The 18,275-nt window shown below is 40.0% G+C and overlaps 1 protein-coding gene across 4 annotated transcripts in view; it reads right to left on the reverse strand.

Moving 5' to 3' along the window:
- Window positions 1-18,275, reverse strand: part of SMARCAD1 (SWI/SNF-related, matrix-associated actin-dependent regulator of chromatin, subfamily a, containing DEAD/H box 1) — a 92,301-nt gene that overhangs the window by 52,503 nt on the left and 21,523 nt on the right. For 3 of the 4 annotated variants that reach the window (XM_006762302.2, XM_006762300.2, XM_015562998.1), the window contains exons 5-6: window positions 15,961-16,027; window positions 7,779-7,879 (exon numbers count right to left, since the gene is read on the reverse strand). In XM_006762302.2, coding sequence (XP_006762365.1) covers window positions 7,779-7,879; window positions 15,961-16,027 — 168 coding nt within the window. Of the gene's footprint in view, window positions 1-7,778; window positions 7,880-15,303; window positions 15,405-15,960; window positions 16,028-18,275 lie in introns of those variants that run through there. The other variant, XM_015562997.1, reaches the window with a different exon arrangement.

An 18,275-nucleotide genomic window follows, 5' to 3' on the forward strand; every position in this document is an offset into this window, starting at 1 on the left:
CACACACACACACACACACACACACACAGTGACACAATGATTAAAAAAAAAGAAAAGACAAAAAACTTATGTGGGCCCTCGTCAGATAGCTCAGCTGGTTACAGCACTGTCCCAATACGCCAAGGTTGCAGGTTTGGTCCTGTCAGGGCACATTTAAGAATCAACCAGGCCTGGCTGGCATGGTGCAGTGGTTGCGCATCAACCTATGAACTGGGAGGTCATGGCTGGATTCCTGGTCAGGACACATGCCCAGGTTGATGGCTCGACCCCCAGAAGAGGGCATGCAGGAGGCTGATCAATGATTCTTATCATTGATGTTTCTATCTCTCTCCCTCTCCCTTCCTCTCTGTAAAAAATCAATAAAATATATTTAAAAAAAGAAAAGAAAAAGAATCAAACAATGGATGCATCAATAAGTAAAACAAACTGATATTTCTCCAAAAAAGTCAATCGATTAAAAAAAACACTTCTGTGAAACTAAACAATATATAAATTAAACATCAATCTGGAAATTACAATTATGGTTACTCATATGCACAATCTCTTTCCTCTTTCTGTGTCACCTAATATCACTTGAAGAAACTGGTTAAAATTCCACATTTAAACAAAAAAGATTCCTTGGGTTTATGCCTAAGAAATATCTTGTATTTTAGTCAATCCAAAAGCATTTATCTGTCTACTCTGCTTAGATCTGTACTACATGCTATATACACAAGATAAAGAAAAATACAGTCTCATACTTTCTCTTCTGTTTTCTTTCTTAGCCAACAAATTAATGCAATATTTTTTCTGTCATTACCTAAGTTAAAAATAAATTGTGATACCTCACTTGCACACAAGAAGATGAGGTTCCACAGGATAGAGACAAATAAAATGTTGTGTATAATGTATGTATAGTACCTGTATGTTAAAAATTGAAATTAAAGTTTCATGAGCCACTTAAAAAATGCTATGGAAGTTTGGAACAGGAAGAAAACTGCACATGTTTTTGTAATAGTAACTGGTCTATTTGGGCTAAAGCACAGAGACCATGGATAGGCTAACGGCTGAAAACTAAAACTAGAACTAATATTGAATAAGGCTTGAAGTGCCAAACTGAGATCATTTATCAAAAAGCAATAGTATTTTGAGCAGTGGAATAATAAAACACTAATATTTGGAGAAAGCATTTCAAAGCCCTCAAAAATTCATAATGCCACACTTATTTTATAGCTAAAGACACTGAAACTCCAAGAACAAGCCTTTTAGAGGTCACAGACAGATAATAACCAGAAATAGAAACTTAGGTGTCTAAATAGGTAAATACATAGAGACAAAGAGCAGAGTGGTAGCTGCCAGGGGCTGCGGGGAGAAGAGAAGAGAAACTGCTTAAAAGGTATGGCATGCTATTATGGGGTGATAAAATGTTTTGGAACTAGACAGAAGGAGTAGTTGCAACAACGCTGTGAACATATTAAATGCCACTGAATTGTTCATTCTAAAATGGCTAATTTTATACTATGAATTTTACCTCAATAAAAAATGGTTTAAAGACTTGGGAAATTGTAAACATCTTTTGGGAATCAAATATATGATAGCACAAATTAAAATACTCAGCAGAGAGTGTTCCTATCATTTGCTATTTGCTCTCGGACCCATGCTTCTGCCAGTTCTGCTAATCCCTGCGACTGAAAATTCCTATGCAGTCCAGAGGTTACACCAGAGCTTTACCAATGCCAGGTGATTGGCGTTTGGGCCCAAATCTGTCTCTGTGGGTCCAGTGGTTATGAATCAGTCCTGTAGCTATTTTTCTGGTTCCAGAATGAAAAGCTGGAACAGACATATTTGGCACTGGCAGAAACCCCGTATTAGCTCCTTGACCCATGGAGTAAGGGCCATTATTTTAGGTAATACCAAATCCAAGCCCCCAGTTTAGCCCTCTACAGCGGCAGCAGCACCAATACCATTGTTCCTGAAGGAACTGCAGACTGACACCGCTGTCCCATCCCAATGCAATGTGCCTCCTTGGCCTATGCAAAAGCTGGACGGGTCTTGGAAAGTTATTTTGGGTGGACATAAACAGGTGATGACCCCAATTGCAGCTGCTATACCAGATGTAGTACCTTTAATGGAGCAGATCAATATAACTATGCAGTTATCAATCTGGCAGATGCTTTTTTCTCCCCTATCCCAATTAGAAAGGGCAAGTAGAAGCAATTTGTTTTTACTTGAGCAAGTCAGTGATAGATACACCTTCACTGGCCTCAGGGTTTTGGTTACTTTCCTGCTCTCTTTCATAATAAAGTACTCAAGGACTCTGTTTTCCACAGTCCACAGAATGACTTTGTTCCTCTACACCAGTGATTGGCAAACTGCGGCTCATGAGCCACATCATTGACTGAACTTGGTAAGCAGGAGCAATGGTGCTTTAGAGGGCCTTGGTAAGATACATACACGTCAGAGTGGGAAATAACCACCCTCATTCTGGGGCCCACCACTTTCAAGATTTTTATGGAGTGTGTTGCATATTCCACTCTTAAACAAAAAGAAGACACAACACTTGGTTGGCCTCTGGACACTGGAGGCAAGGTATACTTAACTGCAGTGTGTGCTGCTCTACTCTGTTTAGGAAAAAGCCCTTAACATTGTCAGTTATGAATAGGGTCCGGATTAAGAGAAGGCTCTGTAGTAGGTCGAGGGTGCAGTACAATGTGCTCTGCCACTTGGATTTCATGACTATTGAGCAGATGCAATGATTCTTAAAGAATCTGGGTTAATAAGGATGCTGCATGACGTCTCTGGCAAGCCTAATAGAAAAATCCCAACACAGACCCACATGGTTTTGAAGCAAGGTCAGATCTGCTTCTGCTGATAACTACTCTGTTCTGCTATAACTTGTATGCATTTCCAAAAATTACTGTGCTGTGCAAAATCATGAAAATAAAAACTACAGTGTTAAAAATGGCATGACAAACCTGAACTGAAATTTTCTTGGGGGTATTAGCACTGGAAGGTCTGGTTGCAGATATGTTACTGTGAAGTGGTAGTGGGGGAGAGGGAGTGGCACTATCTGAAAATGAACAGAAAGTTGCACCAGCTATAGAAGGGCATGGCTCATTGTACTTCTGTTATCTCTCCTATACTGGCTGAAACTATACATAGTGAATTAAAAAACAAATAAAATAAATAAATCTGTGGAGCTTTTCTAGCTTCTTCCTTTCATACTAAAGTTGCCTGTATGATTCCAAATTCAACTGGATGCCATGCAGCACAACTCTCCTATTACACTCAGCAGTAAGGCATTACCTTCAAACCAGTCTGTTTTCAACAGCACTTAAAAAACCTGGTAACTTGATGTGTTACGCTGTCCCAGTGAAGCCTTTAGGTTTTCATCATCATCATCATCTTCACATTTTGCAACTACATAGCCATTAGGTGCAACCTATTTCAAGTCTTCTATGGCTAGATCAGGAATGGGATCCTTGAAACTTTAACATCTCCATTTTCTACCTCCTCAAAGCCAACCTGTTTTCCTATGTCAACACACTTGTTTTGAATTTTAAAAATTTATCTGAAGAATCACAAATTAAGAACTTTCCCCCATACTTAATGTAACCCTCCATTGTATCACTACAGGCTTCTGTAACTGTAGCAATGACTTCCTGATGTTAAATCTCTTCCAAAATTTTATAACCGTATCTGCACTCTTACCTTCAGTAACAGCAAATAGCATTTTAAATGCTCACTTCAAATAATAAGACACGCACAGAAGGAGCATGCAATGTGAAGATGAAGACACAGATCTACAAGCCTAGAAACACTAAAGTTGCCAGCAAACCATCAGAATCCAGGAGAGAGAGATGGGACAGCCCTCAGAAGGAATCAACCCTTCTGACACCTTTATCTTGGACTTCTAGCTTCCAGAACTGTGAGACAACATATTTCTATCGTTTAACCTATCCAGTTTGTGGTACTTTATTATGGCAGCCCCAGAGAATACATCTTATACAGATATATAGAAAGCCTCATTCTCAGTCATAGCACACTGAAACACAACAATGCTTCTGACTGGGAACTAATTTCATTGGAAGAAAAGTGCATCAATAGATTCACGCTCAGGAAGTTCACTGATTTTACTATGTGCCTCAACACCCAGAAGCAGCTGTCTTACAGCTGTAGTATTGTTTAGGGAAAGTTCAGCATGTGAACTAGCAGATAACACTCTGATATGTTGTTCATCAGGATGTATAAGCAGGGCAAGTGTTCTGAATCAGCAAAAAATATGATGCTATTTTCAGATAGTCATTATATGTAGATCTGTAAACTAAAACATGGGCCTTTGTCTCTCACACTACAGCACTTCCTCATACCTAAAAACCTATTCAGATGCCCTAGACCAGCCGCGGGCCGAGGCCCATTTGAAATGAATAAAACTAAAAAAAAAAGACCGTACCCTTTTATGTCATGACTAGAGGCCCGGTGCACAAAAATTGGTGCACTCGGGGGGGAGAGAGGTCCCTCAGCCCGGCCTGTGCCCTCTCGCAGTCTGGGACCCCTCGGGAGATAATGACCTGCTGGCTTAGGCCTGCTCCCAGATTGCAGAGGGCAGGCCCAATCCCTAGGTGCAGCCCCTGATCGGGCTCAGAGCAGGGCCGATTGGGGAGTTGGGGCGCCGCCCCGCCATGCACAGAGCAGGGAGATTGGGAGGTTGTGATGCCTCCCTCAGTCATGCTCAGGGTAGGGCCGATTGGGGGGTTGGGGCCCCGTCCCCTGTCACACTCAAGGCAGGGTCGATGGGGAGGTTGCGGTGTCACCCCGTCACACACAGAGCCACAGGGCGATCAGGGGGTTTGGGCGCTGACCCCTGTCACACTGATCCCAGTGCAGGGAGGCCTTTCGGCTCTGCTGATGCCAGTGCTGGGAGGCATATTACCCTTTTACTACATAGCATAGAGGCCTGGTGCACGGGTGGGTGCTGGCTGGTTTGCCCTGAAGGGTGTCCTGGACCAGGGTGGGGGTCCCCACTGGGGTGCCTGGCCTGTCTGGGTGAGGGGCTGAGGGCTGTTTTCAGGCTGGCGGGTGACTGAAGCTCCCAACTGCTCCTTTTTTTCTTTTCTGGGCCAGCTTTAGCTCTGGCTCCAGCTCTGAGGCCTCTGCTGGGTTCTATAATTGAGACACTGTATCAACTCCAGCTCTGAGATCCCGGCTCACTGAAAGCTGGTTTCTGGGGTTTTGTTTATCTTCTATATTTGTTACAATGTTTCAGACTGCAGGCTCAGAGGCCGGCAAGGCAGGCAGGGAACAATGGAGTCCTCCATCACTGAAGCAAGCAAGCCTCATGTTAGTTTCAAGCTTCCTGGCTGCTGGCCGCCATCTTGGCTGACAGTTAATTTGCATATCTCCCTGATTAGCCAATGGGAAGGGTAGTGGTCGTACACCAATTACCATGTTTGTCTTTTACTAGATAGGATGTTTACTTTGAATTTATATTAGTTCACACAAACACTCCATCCATGCTTTTGTTCCGGCCCTCCAGTCCAGTTTAAGAACATATTGTGGCCCTCGAGTCAAAAAGTTTGCCCACCCCTGCCCTAGATGTTTTGGCTCAGTGTATAAAGTGTCAGCCTGCAGACTGAAGGGCACCGGGTTCGATTCCAGTCAAGGGCACATGCCTCGGTTGAGGGTTGATCCCCAATAGGGGGTGTGCAGAAGGCAGCCAATCAATGGTTCTCTCTAATCATTGATGTTTCTCTCTCTCTCCCTCCCTTCCTCTCTGAAATCAATAAAAATATGTTTAAAAAAAAACCAAAAACACAAAATAACCTACTCACAGAATTTTTACTTCCCATCAGTATTAGTTCCCAAGGAAAGAATGTTTCTATGTAGGAACATAATGATTGTCCCATTAAATTAGGGTAGAGAAGGCCACCTGGCTATTTGGGCTTCTTATACTGACTAAATCACAGTAAAAGAGGTTACTGTGTTAGTTGTGGTATTTTATTTTTATTACCAAGAAGAAGTTGTGTTTTCTGAATGAACAGGGAAGATTATGTCTGCTTTTACTGGGAGGCCTCTTAGTAGTTCTATACATAAAGTAAGTAAAAGTTAATAAAAAACTAGAGCAGCCCTGGCTGGTGTGGCTCAATAGGCTGGAGCGCTGTCCCATGCACCAAAAGGTGGCGGTTTCGATTCCCGGTCAGGGCACATACTGTTTGGGTTTGATCCCTGGTTGGGGCACATGCAGGAGACAAACAATCGATGTTCTCTCTCATGTCCTTGTGTCTGTCTGTCTCTTTCCAAAACTCAAAAACAATTTTTAAATAAAATAAATAATGAAAAATTAGAGCAACCCAATAAAAGCATAACCACTATTAATGTAGGTAACCAGTTAAATATCAAAAGTCATCCAGAAGCGTTATAAGTAGTTGCCACTGGGAAGGAAGATACAGTGCTGGTGGTGGTAACAACTGTTTTTCATAAGTATTATCTACATATAAAATCTATATATATATAAAAGCCTAAGCGACCGTCGCAACCAAAACAACTGAAAAGATGACCGAACAGGCGGCGTGGGACGCCCAGGCCAGCAGGGAGGTTAGTGAGGGACAACCAAACGACTGAGCAGCAGACTGTGTGGGGCAACCAGGCTGGCAGGGGAGGGCAGTTGGGGACGACCAGGCCAGCAGGGGGTTAGTGATGGACAACCAAACAACTGAGCAGCAGGCTGCATGGGGCAACCAGACCGGCAGGGGGCGCAGTTGGGGGAGACCATGCTGGCAGGAGAGGAGGCAGTGAGGGGCGACCAGGCTGGCAGGGCGGCAGTTGGGGGTGACCAGGCCAGTAGCGGGGGCAGGAAGAGGCAACCAGGCCGACAGAGGAGGCAGTTCGGAGTGACCCAGCTGGCAGGGGGGGCAGTTAGGGGTGATCAGGCAGGAGCCAGTGGTCCCGGATTGTGAGAGGGATGTCTGAGGGGTCCCAGATTGCAGAGGGTGCAGGCTGGGCTGAGGGGACCCCCGCCCATGCACAAATATCATGCAGCGGGCCTCTAGTATAACCATATATATGAAAACTTTCATGAAAAAATTTTAAACGTATAAATATATGCCATTAGAACAGGGGTGAGCAAACTTTTTAACTCGAGGGCCACAATGGGTTCTTAAACTGGACTGGAGGGCTGGAACAAAAGCATGGATGGAGTGTCTGTGTGAACTAATATAAATTCAAAGTAAACATCATTACATAAAAGGGTACGGTCCTTTTTTTTCAATAGTTTTATTCATTTCAAACGGGCCGGATCCGGCCCGCGGGCTGTAGTTTGCCCACGGCTCCATTAGAATATCCTAAAAATCAATTTTATAACTAAGAGGTGAATAATTAATACTAGATAAATTAAAAAGAAAACAAAACAGTCACAAATGAAATGCAAAAACTTCCCTAACCCGTTTGGCCTAGTGGATAGAGCATCAGCCTGCGGACTCAAGGGTCCCAGGTTAGATTCCGGTCAGGGGCATGTACCTTGGTTGCGGGCACATCCCCAGTGGGGAGTGTGCAGGAGGCGGCTGATCGATGTTTCTCTCTCATCGATGTTTCTGGCTCTCTATCCCTCTCCCTTCCTCTCTGTAAAAAATCAATAAAAAATATATTTAAAAAAAAAGAAATACAAAAACTGATTTTTTGACTTGGTATTGAGAGAAAAGAAAGAAGATTCATTTAGGTGGATTTTCAGGTCTGATGTCCATAAACAACATATTCTGTGCTTAACCAAGTAATTTTGATAGTGCAATTCAAATGTAACTTACATGATCCAGTCTCTTCTTTTTTATGTGTTGATCATCATTAAATTCATCTTCCTCATTTGTGTCTGAAGAAGAAGATAACTTTCTTTTCCTGGGTCCACCACCTTTTAGAACAGAAAAGAACACTCAAAATTTGTACAGATAAGTATAAGAATCATTAATTCATTAATGCAAAAGTGTTATCATAAGGAATACATTTGCAGATTGTCCTCTTAACATCAGGTCCAATGTTGTTTCTTTGGCATGTCTACTCAACAAATATCAATAGACTTGAAGGAAAAGTGAACAGAGACTCCAGTCTTTCAAAAGTAGAAATCACTGTAATAATATATTTGTAAACCAACATATTTAATGCTAAAAACATACATCACTAAATTGATGAGTAATTCTTCACTGCAATATTGGGAGGAAGGTTTCTCCTCAGTGATTTAGTGTTCATCGGTAAGAAAAAGTTCATCATTGTAGCTTATCTGAATAGCATCACTGACATCAATAATTGTATACTATGTACCAGGCTTTGCAGAGGACTTTTATACTAGTAAACTGTTGCTTCATTTACTTTCCAAAACAAAACTACAAACTAGGTAGTGCTCTATTTTAACAAATAAGGAGGAACTGAAATAGATACCTCAAGCAAATAATGCTCTTAACCTAAAAATAATAGTAAGACAAGAGTCTAACAATAATGAAAATCTGCATATTCTGCCAAGACTAAAAGAAAACTAGACTCACTGTACATGATTTTAAAAAGCTGTCACTTATTTATACTTTGTATACATTGACCTATTGCTTAAATACTTTTACTTTCAGCGAGCAAATTCCTTAGACATACTACTGTGCTAATATGAAAGCATTTGTTATAATTTCACAAAGGTTTAAGATTTCAATATTAACTATGTCAGCATCCTAACTATGCAGTTAGAAATAAAAGCTGTAGAAATATAATATTCAAAATAAATAACAAGCTGGACAACTTTTAAGTTGTAAGCCAGAAAATTTCATAATATGGCTGTAACAAAATACATGCTTAAATTTTTTTTCAATTTATTTCATAAAGTAAATGTGATTATATGCCAACTAACTTCTAGCATCCACTTTAAGAAAGGGGAAGTATAACTACCACCTCATTATCACCCATATATTTGTTGGGGTTAAGCAAACATGATTAGGAATAGTCTAAGTCTGAAAAAAACTTCAAACTAGATCACTTATGCCATGTCACCTAGACATGTTTTCTTTTCTTTTCTTTTTAAAAAAATATATTTTATTGATTTTTTACAGAGAGGAAGGGAAAGGGATAGAGAGCTAGAAACATCGATGAGAGAGAAACATCAATCAGCTGCCTCTTGCACACCTCCTACTGGGGATGTGCCCGCAACCAAGGTACATGCCCTTGACCGGAATCAAACCCAGGACCCCTCAGTCCTCAGGCCGACGCTCTATCCACTGAGCCAAACCAGTTAGGGTTAGACATGTTTCTTTACTAAAAGAACAAAAACTTTGTTTTGTCAATAAAGAATTCTTTGGCCTAGCCCTGCCAGTGTGGCTCATTGGCTGAGGGTTGACCCATGAACCAGGAGGTCAGTGCTCAATTCCTGGTTCAAGACACATGTCCTGGTTGCGAACTCAATCCCCAGTAGGGGGCATGCAGGAGGCAGCTGATCCATGATTCTCTCTCATCACAGATGTTTCTATTTCTCTCTCCCTTTCCCTTCCTCTCTGAAATCTGAAATCAGTAAAAATATATTTAAAAAAAAATTTTTTTAGCCTTATATATTTGTCAATACATCTTTTCTTTTTCTTTTTGGTGGTGGTGCAGGGTTTGGGGTGGGGTGGGGTAGGGTTTAATACCATAGCACCAAATCTTTACATGCATATAAAATGGATAAAGGCAAGAATGTGCAATTAAATGTGGGAGAAAATGCAAAACTACATTTTTTGTACAAAAAGTTATATAACAGCACAGAATGCTTAGTTACCTATCTCTCAACCTATGCTATTTATAATTATTAATTGGAAATTTAATATGCTACACTATCAATTTCAAATTATGTTTCATACATTCTTATCTTTTATTGGGAGTACCCATCACCAATTTCAAGGGGAAAAAAATTAGATGTTCCACATACCCCAGATAAAAATAAATTTCATGTATATTCAATATTTAAAAACAAAAGATGAAACAGAAAAAAAAGTATGGACAAAGAACACAAATAGGCAGTTCAACAGAAAAACAAAAAACAAAACAAAAAGAGGCTCGACTTAAGTAATAATTTTTTGTTCATCCTAAGATTAAAAAGAGTAGTAAATGGACACAGGGAAAATAGTACGAATTGATGAATTGTAACAACCTTTCTGGAAGGCAATCTAAAAAATACATCTCTGAATTTTAGCTCTGTATAGCTTTTAGTCCAACAATTCCTTTTCCAGGTATTCTTTCCACAGATCTGATGAAAATGTCTGCTTAGGCATGTACACAAAAATGTTACCAAAATGTCTTAATGCCCAAGATATTACACAAATTAGGATACACACATATGCCACTATTAGAAAAGACGCAGATATTTAAAGTAACATGGAAAGATGTCTCTAATAAATGAAAATGTTACAAAACAGCAGATACAATAGGATGATACACAAAAATGTTTTGCCTATTCTCATACATATAGAGAAGTGGAAAAAATAGCTAGGGAAACTCCTGACAATATGAGTAAGTTCATATTGGTACCTGTTAAAAAAAGTAAAAATTTTGGATACTATTTTTTTGTAACTTAGTATTTATAAATAAAACCATTCAGAAAGCAATGTATAAAATACATCCTTACTTCTTAATATGCAAGTTGATATTTTCTATAAAAGATAAACTTATTGTAAAACTTATGTCCAACATCATGACTTGTGGAACTGTCCAAGATCTCTTACAGGTATTTTAAAAAGCCTTCTGTTGAAAATTGTCCAAATTTATCCAAAATAATTTCCCATCTTAATGATTTCATATATTGAAGGTTATCTTATCTTGGCAAGACAAAGCCACCATACCTACAAAATGCATAGTACTAAAGATGAAGATGACTGATATGACTATCTAGTCCTTTCCAAGATGAAGTATGGAAGTTTACTTAAGAAGCAAGAAAACCCCAATTCCTTCTTTCCATGTAACTTGCCACTTGACTTAAATCAATTGGTTGCCTCCTCTAAACTCCCGACTGGGGATCAATGTGCCGTAACTGGAAATCAAACCAGCATCCTTTTGAGGATGCTCTATCCAACTGAGCCAACAAAGAAATTCTGGCCCGGCCGGTGTGGCCAAGTGTTTGAGCATCGACCTATGAAGCAGGAGTTCACGGTTCTTATTCCTGGTCAGGGCACATGCCCGAGTTGTGGGCTCAATCCTCAGTGTGGGGTGTGCAGGAGGCAGCCAATCAATGATTCTCTCATCATTGATGTTTTTTATCTCTCTCTCCCTCTCCCTTACTCTCTGAAATCAATAATACATATATTTTTTTTAAAAAAGAAATTCTGGAGCTGAAGAACTCAATAATGCAATAAATGAGATTAAGAATGAATTAGAGAACAGCCAGCATGGCTCAGTGATTGAGCATCGACCTATGAACCAGGTCACAAACCCGGTCAGGTCACATGCCCAAGTTGTTGGCTCAATCCCCGGTGGGGGGTATGCAGGAGGCAGCCAATCGATGATTCACATAATTGATATTTCTGTCTCTCTCTCCCCGCTCCCTTCCTCTCTGAAATCAATAAAAATATTTTTAAACACACACACACACACACACAAAAAAAAAAAACCTCACACAAAAAAAATCCTCTCATAAACCAAAAGTCAAGGACAAGATAGCTTCCCTAGTGTGAATTCCACCATTCAAATAAGATATAGTATCTATTCTTCTAAAATTCCCAAAAAGAGGGAATATTTCCTAACTCATTTTATGAGACCAACATTACCCTGATACCAAGACCTGGCAGGAACAGCAACCACACAAAAAATATCACTAATGAACATAGATGCAAAAATCCTAAAAAATACTAGCAAACTGAATACAATAAGGTATTAAAAAGATAATACATCACAACCAAATGGGTTCTTTCCACAAGGATGGTTCAACGTGTACAAAATCAAGGTGATACACTACATTATCAAAATAAAAGATAAAAATCACATAATCATTAACAGATGCAGAATAAGTGTTTGATAAGATATGACATCCATTTATGATTAAAACAATAAAATGAGTACAGAAGGAAAGTACCTCAATAGAATAAAGGCTACAAGACAAACCCTCAGATAATATCACACTCAATGGTGAAAACCTGAAAGTTTTTCCTCTCAGATTAGGAACAAGACAAGGATGCCCATTCTCACCACTGTTACTCAACCTTGTACTGGGAGTCCTAGTCAGAGCAATCAGGCAAGAGAAAGAAACAAAGGGCATCAAACTGGAAATGAAGAAGTAGACTCACTTTGTGCAGATGACATAACATAGAAAACCTGAAAGACTCCACCAAGACTTAGAAACAATAAATAAATACAGTAAAATTGCAGGATGCAAAATCAAAGCATAAAAATCTGCGGCATTCCACCCTGGCCGATGTGGTGTTTGTTGGAGCGTCATCTCATACATCAAAATCAAAAGATGGTGGGTTTGATTTCCTGGTCAGGGCACATACCCGAGTTGTGGGTTTGATCCCCAGATGGAACACATGTGGGAGGCAGCCAACTGATGTTTCTTTCTCTTTCTTTTCCTCCCTCCCTCCCTCCCTCCCTCTGGAATCAATAAAAGAAATTTTTTTAATTAAAACGAATTTTAAATCTGCTGTGTTCCTATGTACTAACAGTGAAATTTCAGAAAAATAAAGAAAACAATCTCATTTGTAATTGCAACAAAAAGGCTAATATACTTAGTAATAAACTTAACAGAGGAAGTGAAGGACCTATATACTGAAAACTACAAGACAGTGTTGAAAGAAATTTAAAAAAAACAAAGGAAAGATAATCCATGTTTATGGATTGAAAAAAATGAACATAGTTAAAATGGCCTTATTGCCTAAAGCAGTGATGGAGAACCTATGACACGCGGCTCAGAGGTGACACTTCTACTCATTTTTTTGGTTGATTTTTCTTTGTTAAATGGCCTTTAAATATATAAAATAAATATCAAAAATATAAGTCTTTGTTTTACTATGGCTGCAAATATCAAAAAATTTCTATATGTGACACGGCACCGGAGTTAAGGTATGGTTTTTCAAAATGCTGCAATGCCAAGCTCAAAAGGTTTGCCATCACTGGCCTAAAGCAATATACAGATTTAATGCAATCCCCATAAAAAACCCAAAGGCATTTTTCAAAGAAATAGATTAAAAAAAAACCAAAACCCATCAAATTTGTAAGGAACCATACAAGACCCCAAACGGCCAAAGCAATCCCGAGGGGGGAAAAACAAAGCTGGAGGTATCACATTTCATTGATTTCAAATTAGACTCCAAAACAGTAAGATATTGACAGAAAAATAGACACACACACCACTGGAACAGAACTGAGAGCCCAGAAATAAACTCACACATACATGAGCAACTGATTTTTTATAAAGGTGCCAAAAACATACTATGGTAAAAGGAAATACCTTCAATAAATGAAATTGGAAAATTTGAAAAGCCACATGCAAAAAAATTAAACTAAATTTCTATCTGACACCATTCAAAAAATTAACTCAAATGAATTAAAAACTTAAATATAAGATCTGAAAAAAATAAAATATATGGAAAAAAGCATAGGTACATAAATACTAAACTTAATGGATCTTCATCTCAGAGGTTTTTATGAACTTGACCTCAAAGGCAAAAGAAATAAAAGCAAAAATAAATGAATGGATTGTGCTGAATTAAAAAACTCCACAGTATGAGAAACTGTTAACAACAACAGAAAAGGCAATCAATGAATGGGAGAAGATATCCCTAATGATACCTTCAATAAAGGGCTAATATCCAAAATATATAAAAACTATTATAATTCAACAACAAAAAAACAAACAATCCAATTAAAAAAAGGACTTTTCCCAGAAGACATAGAATGGCCAACAGATATATGTAAAGATGCACAAATTCACTAGTTATAAGGGAAATGTACATCAAAACCACAATGAGTCGCTGAAACCGGTTTGGCTCAGTGGATAGAGCGTCGGCTTGCGGACTGAAAGGTCCCAGGTTCGATTCCGGCCAAGGGCATGTACCTGGGTTGCGAGGAGGCAGCTGATCGATGTTTCTAACTCTCTATCTCTCTCCTTTCCTCTCTGTAAAAAATCAATAAAATATATTTAAAAAAAAAAAAAAAACCACAATGAGTTAATACCTCATACCTGTTAAAATAGCTATTATCAACATGACAAGAAATAACAAGTGTTAGAGGATGTAAAAGAACCTTCATATATTGCTAGTGGGAATGTAAATTGGTATTGCCACTATGAACAACATTATGAAAGTTCTTAAAAAAAAATTAAGAATAGAGCTACTGCCCTAACTGGTTTGGCTCAGTGGATAGAGCATCGGCCTGCAGACTGAAGGGTCCCAGGTTCGATTCCTGTCGGGGGCATGTGCCTTGGTTGCAGGCACACCCCAGTGGTGGGTGTGCAGGTGGCAGCTGATCGATGTTTCTCTCTCATCGATGTTTCTGGCTCTCTATCTCTCTCCCTTCCTCTCTGTAAAAAAAAAAAAAAAAAAAAAAAAAAAAATCAATAAGAATAGAGCTACTATATGACCCAGCAATCCCTTTTCTGGTAATCTACCTGAAAAGTTTGAAAACATTTATTTGCAAAGACATATGTACCTCTATGTTAACTACAGGATTATTCACAGTGGCCAAGACATGGAAACAACCTGAGTGTTGTTTGTTGATTGGATAAAGATGATATGGTACATATATACAGTGGACTACTACTCAGCCATAAAAGGGATTGGATACTGCCACTTGTGACAACATGAATAGATCCTGAGAGTATCATGCTAAGTAAAGTAAGTCAGTGAAAAAGGACACGAACCATATGATTTTACTTATATGTGGAATATAAAGTAGAAAGTAACAAATGAACCATCAAAACAAACTCACAGACACAGACAATAGTATGGTCATTACCAGAGGGTAAAGGGGATCAATATATGGTGATGAAAGGAGACAAGATTTTGGGTGGTAAGCAGTATACAGAATTGTACAGGTCCTATATAATGTTAACAAATGTTCCCTAATAAATTTAAAAAATGCAAACCAGTACTATAATTACATTCATAACCTCCTGTATGTGTGTTGTATAATGGTATGTATAAGCAAAGTAAAAGCTGAAAATTATACAAAGCAAATTTAAGAGTGATTAATGAAGTACGGGTTTGCTTTCCTTCCTTACTTTTTGGTAGTAAGATTACAAGTTATTTTTACCTGTTTGGTATGTACAAGTTAAAAAAAAATCAAGATGGCATTTATTTAAAAAATTGCTTTTATATTGCAAGCTCCTTTAAATGCATTTACTTTGTATCCCAAGACTGGAACTTAGCATAAGTATTTACTAAATGAAGGAATGATGATTTCCAGCTAGGACTTCCCACAAGACATTATGTTCCTACTGACTCAGATTTGTAGACCTGTGAATAAAACCACAATGCAATTAGAAAGGACACTTAAGAAAAAATTATGTATCTTCCAAAACTTCATTGTTATGAAATCTGATCTGTAGAAAACAAGCAAAATTACCAATGGAAAGCTGGCCCTCCCTTTTTTTTTGGCAGGGGTGGGGAGAAGGGGAGAGAATCAATCAAGAAAACTGGGTTCCGAAATAGCTGTATGAACTCAGGTAAGTTACTTAACCTTAAGATTCAGTTTCTTCATCTAAAAATGATGAAGTTACTAATATCTCATAAGTATCCTATAAGAATTCATGTAGGAACTTGGTAAATTATAGAGCAACTAGAGACCAGATGCAAGAAATTCATGAAAGGGTAGGCCTTTGCAGCCCTGGCAGCCTTGGCCGCTGCCTCGCAGCCGCAGCTTCATCCAGAAGGTCAGGTCATTCTGCTGTTCAGCCGTTTGGTCAATTTGCATATTACACTTTTATTATTATAGATATTAAAAGTGAAAAGATATTCTTATGTAATAAGTCAATATAGTTTGAAACTAAGTTAGGCATACCTGCATCACCAAACATCAGCAAGGCAGCAGCAATTGCTCCATCCATTGTGCTGGTTGATTCAATCAACTAACAGAACGAGAAAATATTAATATTTTAAAAAAAGCACTAAGAATTTTTTCATTTATCAAAATATTAAAGAATATATTAAATATATATAAAGTCGGGAAATATGTATGTCATAGTTTTAAATTCATTAAATCCTATGATAAATTTTCAGACAACCTGGTTTATCGAAAAGTCTGAACTTATCTATGCATATCTTTTATCTAATCTAATAAAAGAGAAACATGGTAATTGTCCTACGACCGCTACTCTTCCCATTGGCTAATCAGGACGATATGCAAATTAACTGCCAACCAGGGTGGCAGTTAACCGCCAACAAAGATGGCGGTTAATTTGCATACATAGGGGCAATGATGGGAAGCCATAGGGGAAGGATGGTGATTGGAAACACAGGCGGCAGGCAAGAGCCGGGAGGCACTGCCCCGGCCCTGATTCAGAGAACCAGCTGCCTTTGCCCGCCCGTCTGCCAGTGATCGGAGAAGCCGGAGGGGGGCAGGGAAGAGACAGGCACCCGCCTCTTCCCTGGCGGCCCCTGCCAGGGATAGCAACCGATCCCACAGCAGGAAAGGGGGGACGCCGGGATCAAGGAGCAGGAAAGGGCGACCTGTAGCCAGCCCTCCCCTGTGCGCCTGCTTCTAGGTCGCCACTGCGATCCCACAGCAGGAAAGGGGGGCCTGCAGCCAGCCCCTGTGTGCGCCTGCCCATGGGATCGCGAAGCCATCATAGAGCAGGAAAGGGCAGCCTGCAGCCAGCCTCTGTGTGTGCGCCTGTCCCTGGGTCGCCACAGGGATCCCACAGCAGTATAGGGCGGCCTGCAGCCAGCCCCCCTGTGCGCCTGCCCCTGGGTGGCCCTTGTGATCCCACAGCAGGAAAAGGTGCCCCCCCCTGGCCACAGCTCAAGGAAGAGTACAACATGCCGTGGAGGCCAGGAGCCTCAGAGCTCAACAGAGAGGAGTGCCTGCTCCAAGCCTCCAAGGTGTCGCTGGGGGCAGTTCCCCAGCACACACACACACACACGACTCCTGCCCCGAGCCTCTGCTGCCAGACTGTGGCCATCAGTAGGACATCCACTGAGGGCTCCCGGAGTGAGGGACAGGCTTGGCTGAGGGAACCCCCATCCCCCAGTGCACGAATTTCATGCACCGGGCCTCTAGTATATATAAAATTGGTTTTTTACAGAGAGGCAGAGAGAGGGATAGGGAGTTAGAAACATTGATGAGAGAGAAACATTGACCAGCTGCCTCCTGCACACCCCCTACTGGGGATGTGCATGCAACCTAGGTACATGCCCTTGACCGGAATCGAACCTGGGACCTTTGAGTCCGCAGGCCGACGCTTTACCCACTGAGCCAAATCGGTAAGGGCTATCTAATCATATCTTAAAATGTATCAAATTCACTCATCACTGCAAAGGAAAAATTAAAACATAGTCAAATATGTACAGCATAATCAAGGCTTTTGTTACTTATAAAATTGTGCATTGGAGCCTTAAAAATTTTCTATTTACATTTCCAGGCCCTGAGGAGGGTGCGGGGAAAGGATAAGAGAAAGTAGGCACCCTGGCTGGTTTGGCTCACAGGATAGAGTGTCGGCCTGTGGACTGAAGGGTCCCAGGTTCGATTCCGGTCAAGGGCATGTACCTTGGTTGCGGGCACATCCCCAGTGGGGAGTGTGCAGGAGGCAGCTGATCGATGTTTCTCTCTCATCGATGTTTCTAACTCTCTATCCCTCTCCCCTCCTCTCTATAAAAAAATCAATAAAATATATTTTAAAAAAAAGAGAAAGTAGGGAGAGGGGGAGACCAACAGACATTTATATTATTCCTTTTCAACTGACATTTAGCAGTGGACACTGACATATTATAATTATGCAGTTATTTTTTTAAAATCTAATACTTCTTAGATGAGTGGGATAAAGGGCTCTTTTGATTTTTACTCTACCTCTGAATTGGTTGAATTTGTTCAAGAACATATTCATATATTCCTTATGTAATAAACATCTTCAATATATTTTCACACTGTTCTGTTACATTTTAGATCTCAGGAGAAACTGAATAGTCCATATTTTTCTCTTACTAAAGTTTCCTATACTTCCAATGAGTTATCTGGTTTCAAAAGATCTTACTTTTGCCTCAGCTGGGTGGCTCGGTTGGTTGGAGCATGTATCCTATACACTAAAAAGTTTGCACGTTCAATTCTCAGTCAGGGCACATACCTAGGTTTTGGGTTCAATCCCCAGTTGGGGTGAGTAT

This window comes from Myotis davidii, unplaced genomic scaffold (genome assembly GCF_000327345.1).
Source record: "Myotis davidii unplaced genomic scaffold, ASM32734v1 scaffold958, whole genome shotgun sequence".
NCBI lineage: Eukaryota > Metazoa > Chordata > Mammalia > Chiroptera > Vespertilionidae > Myotis > Myotis davidii.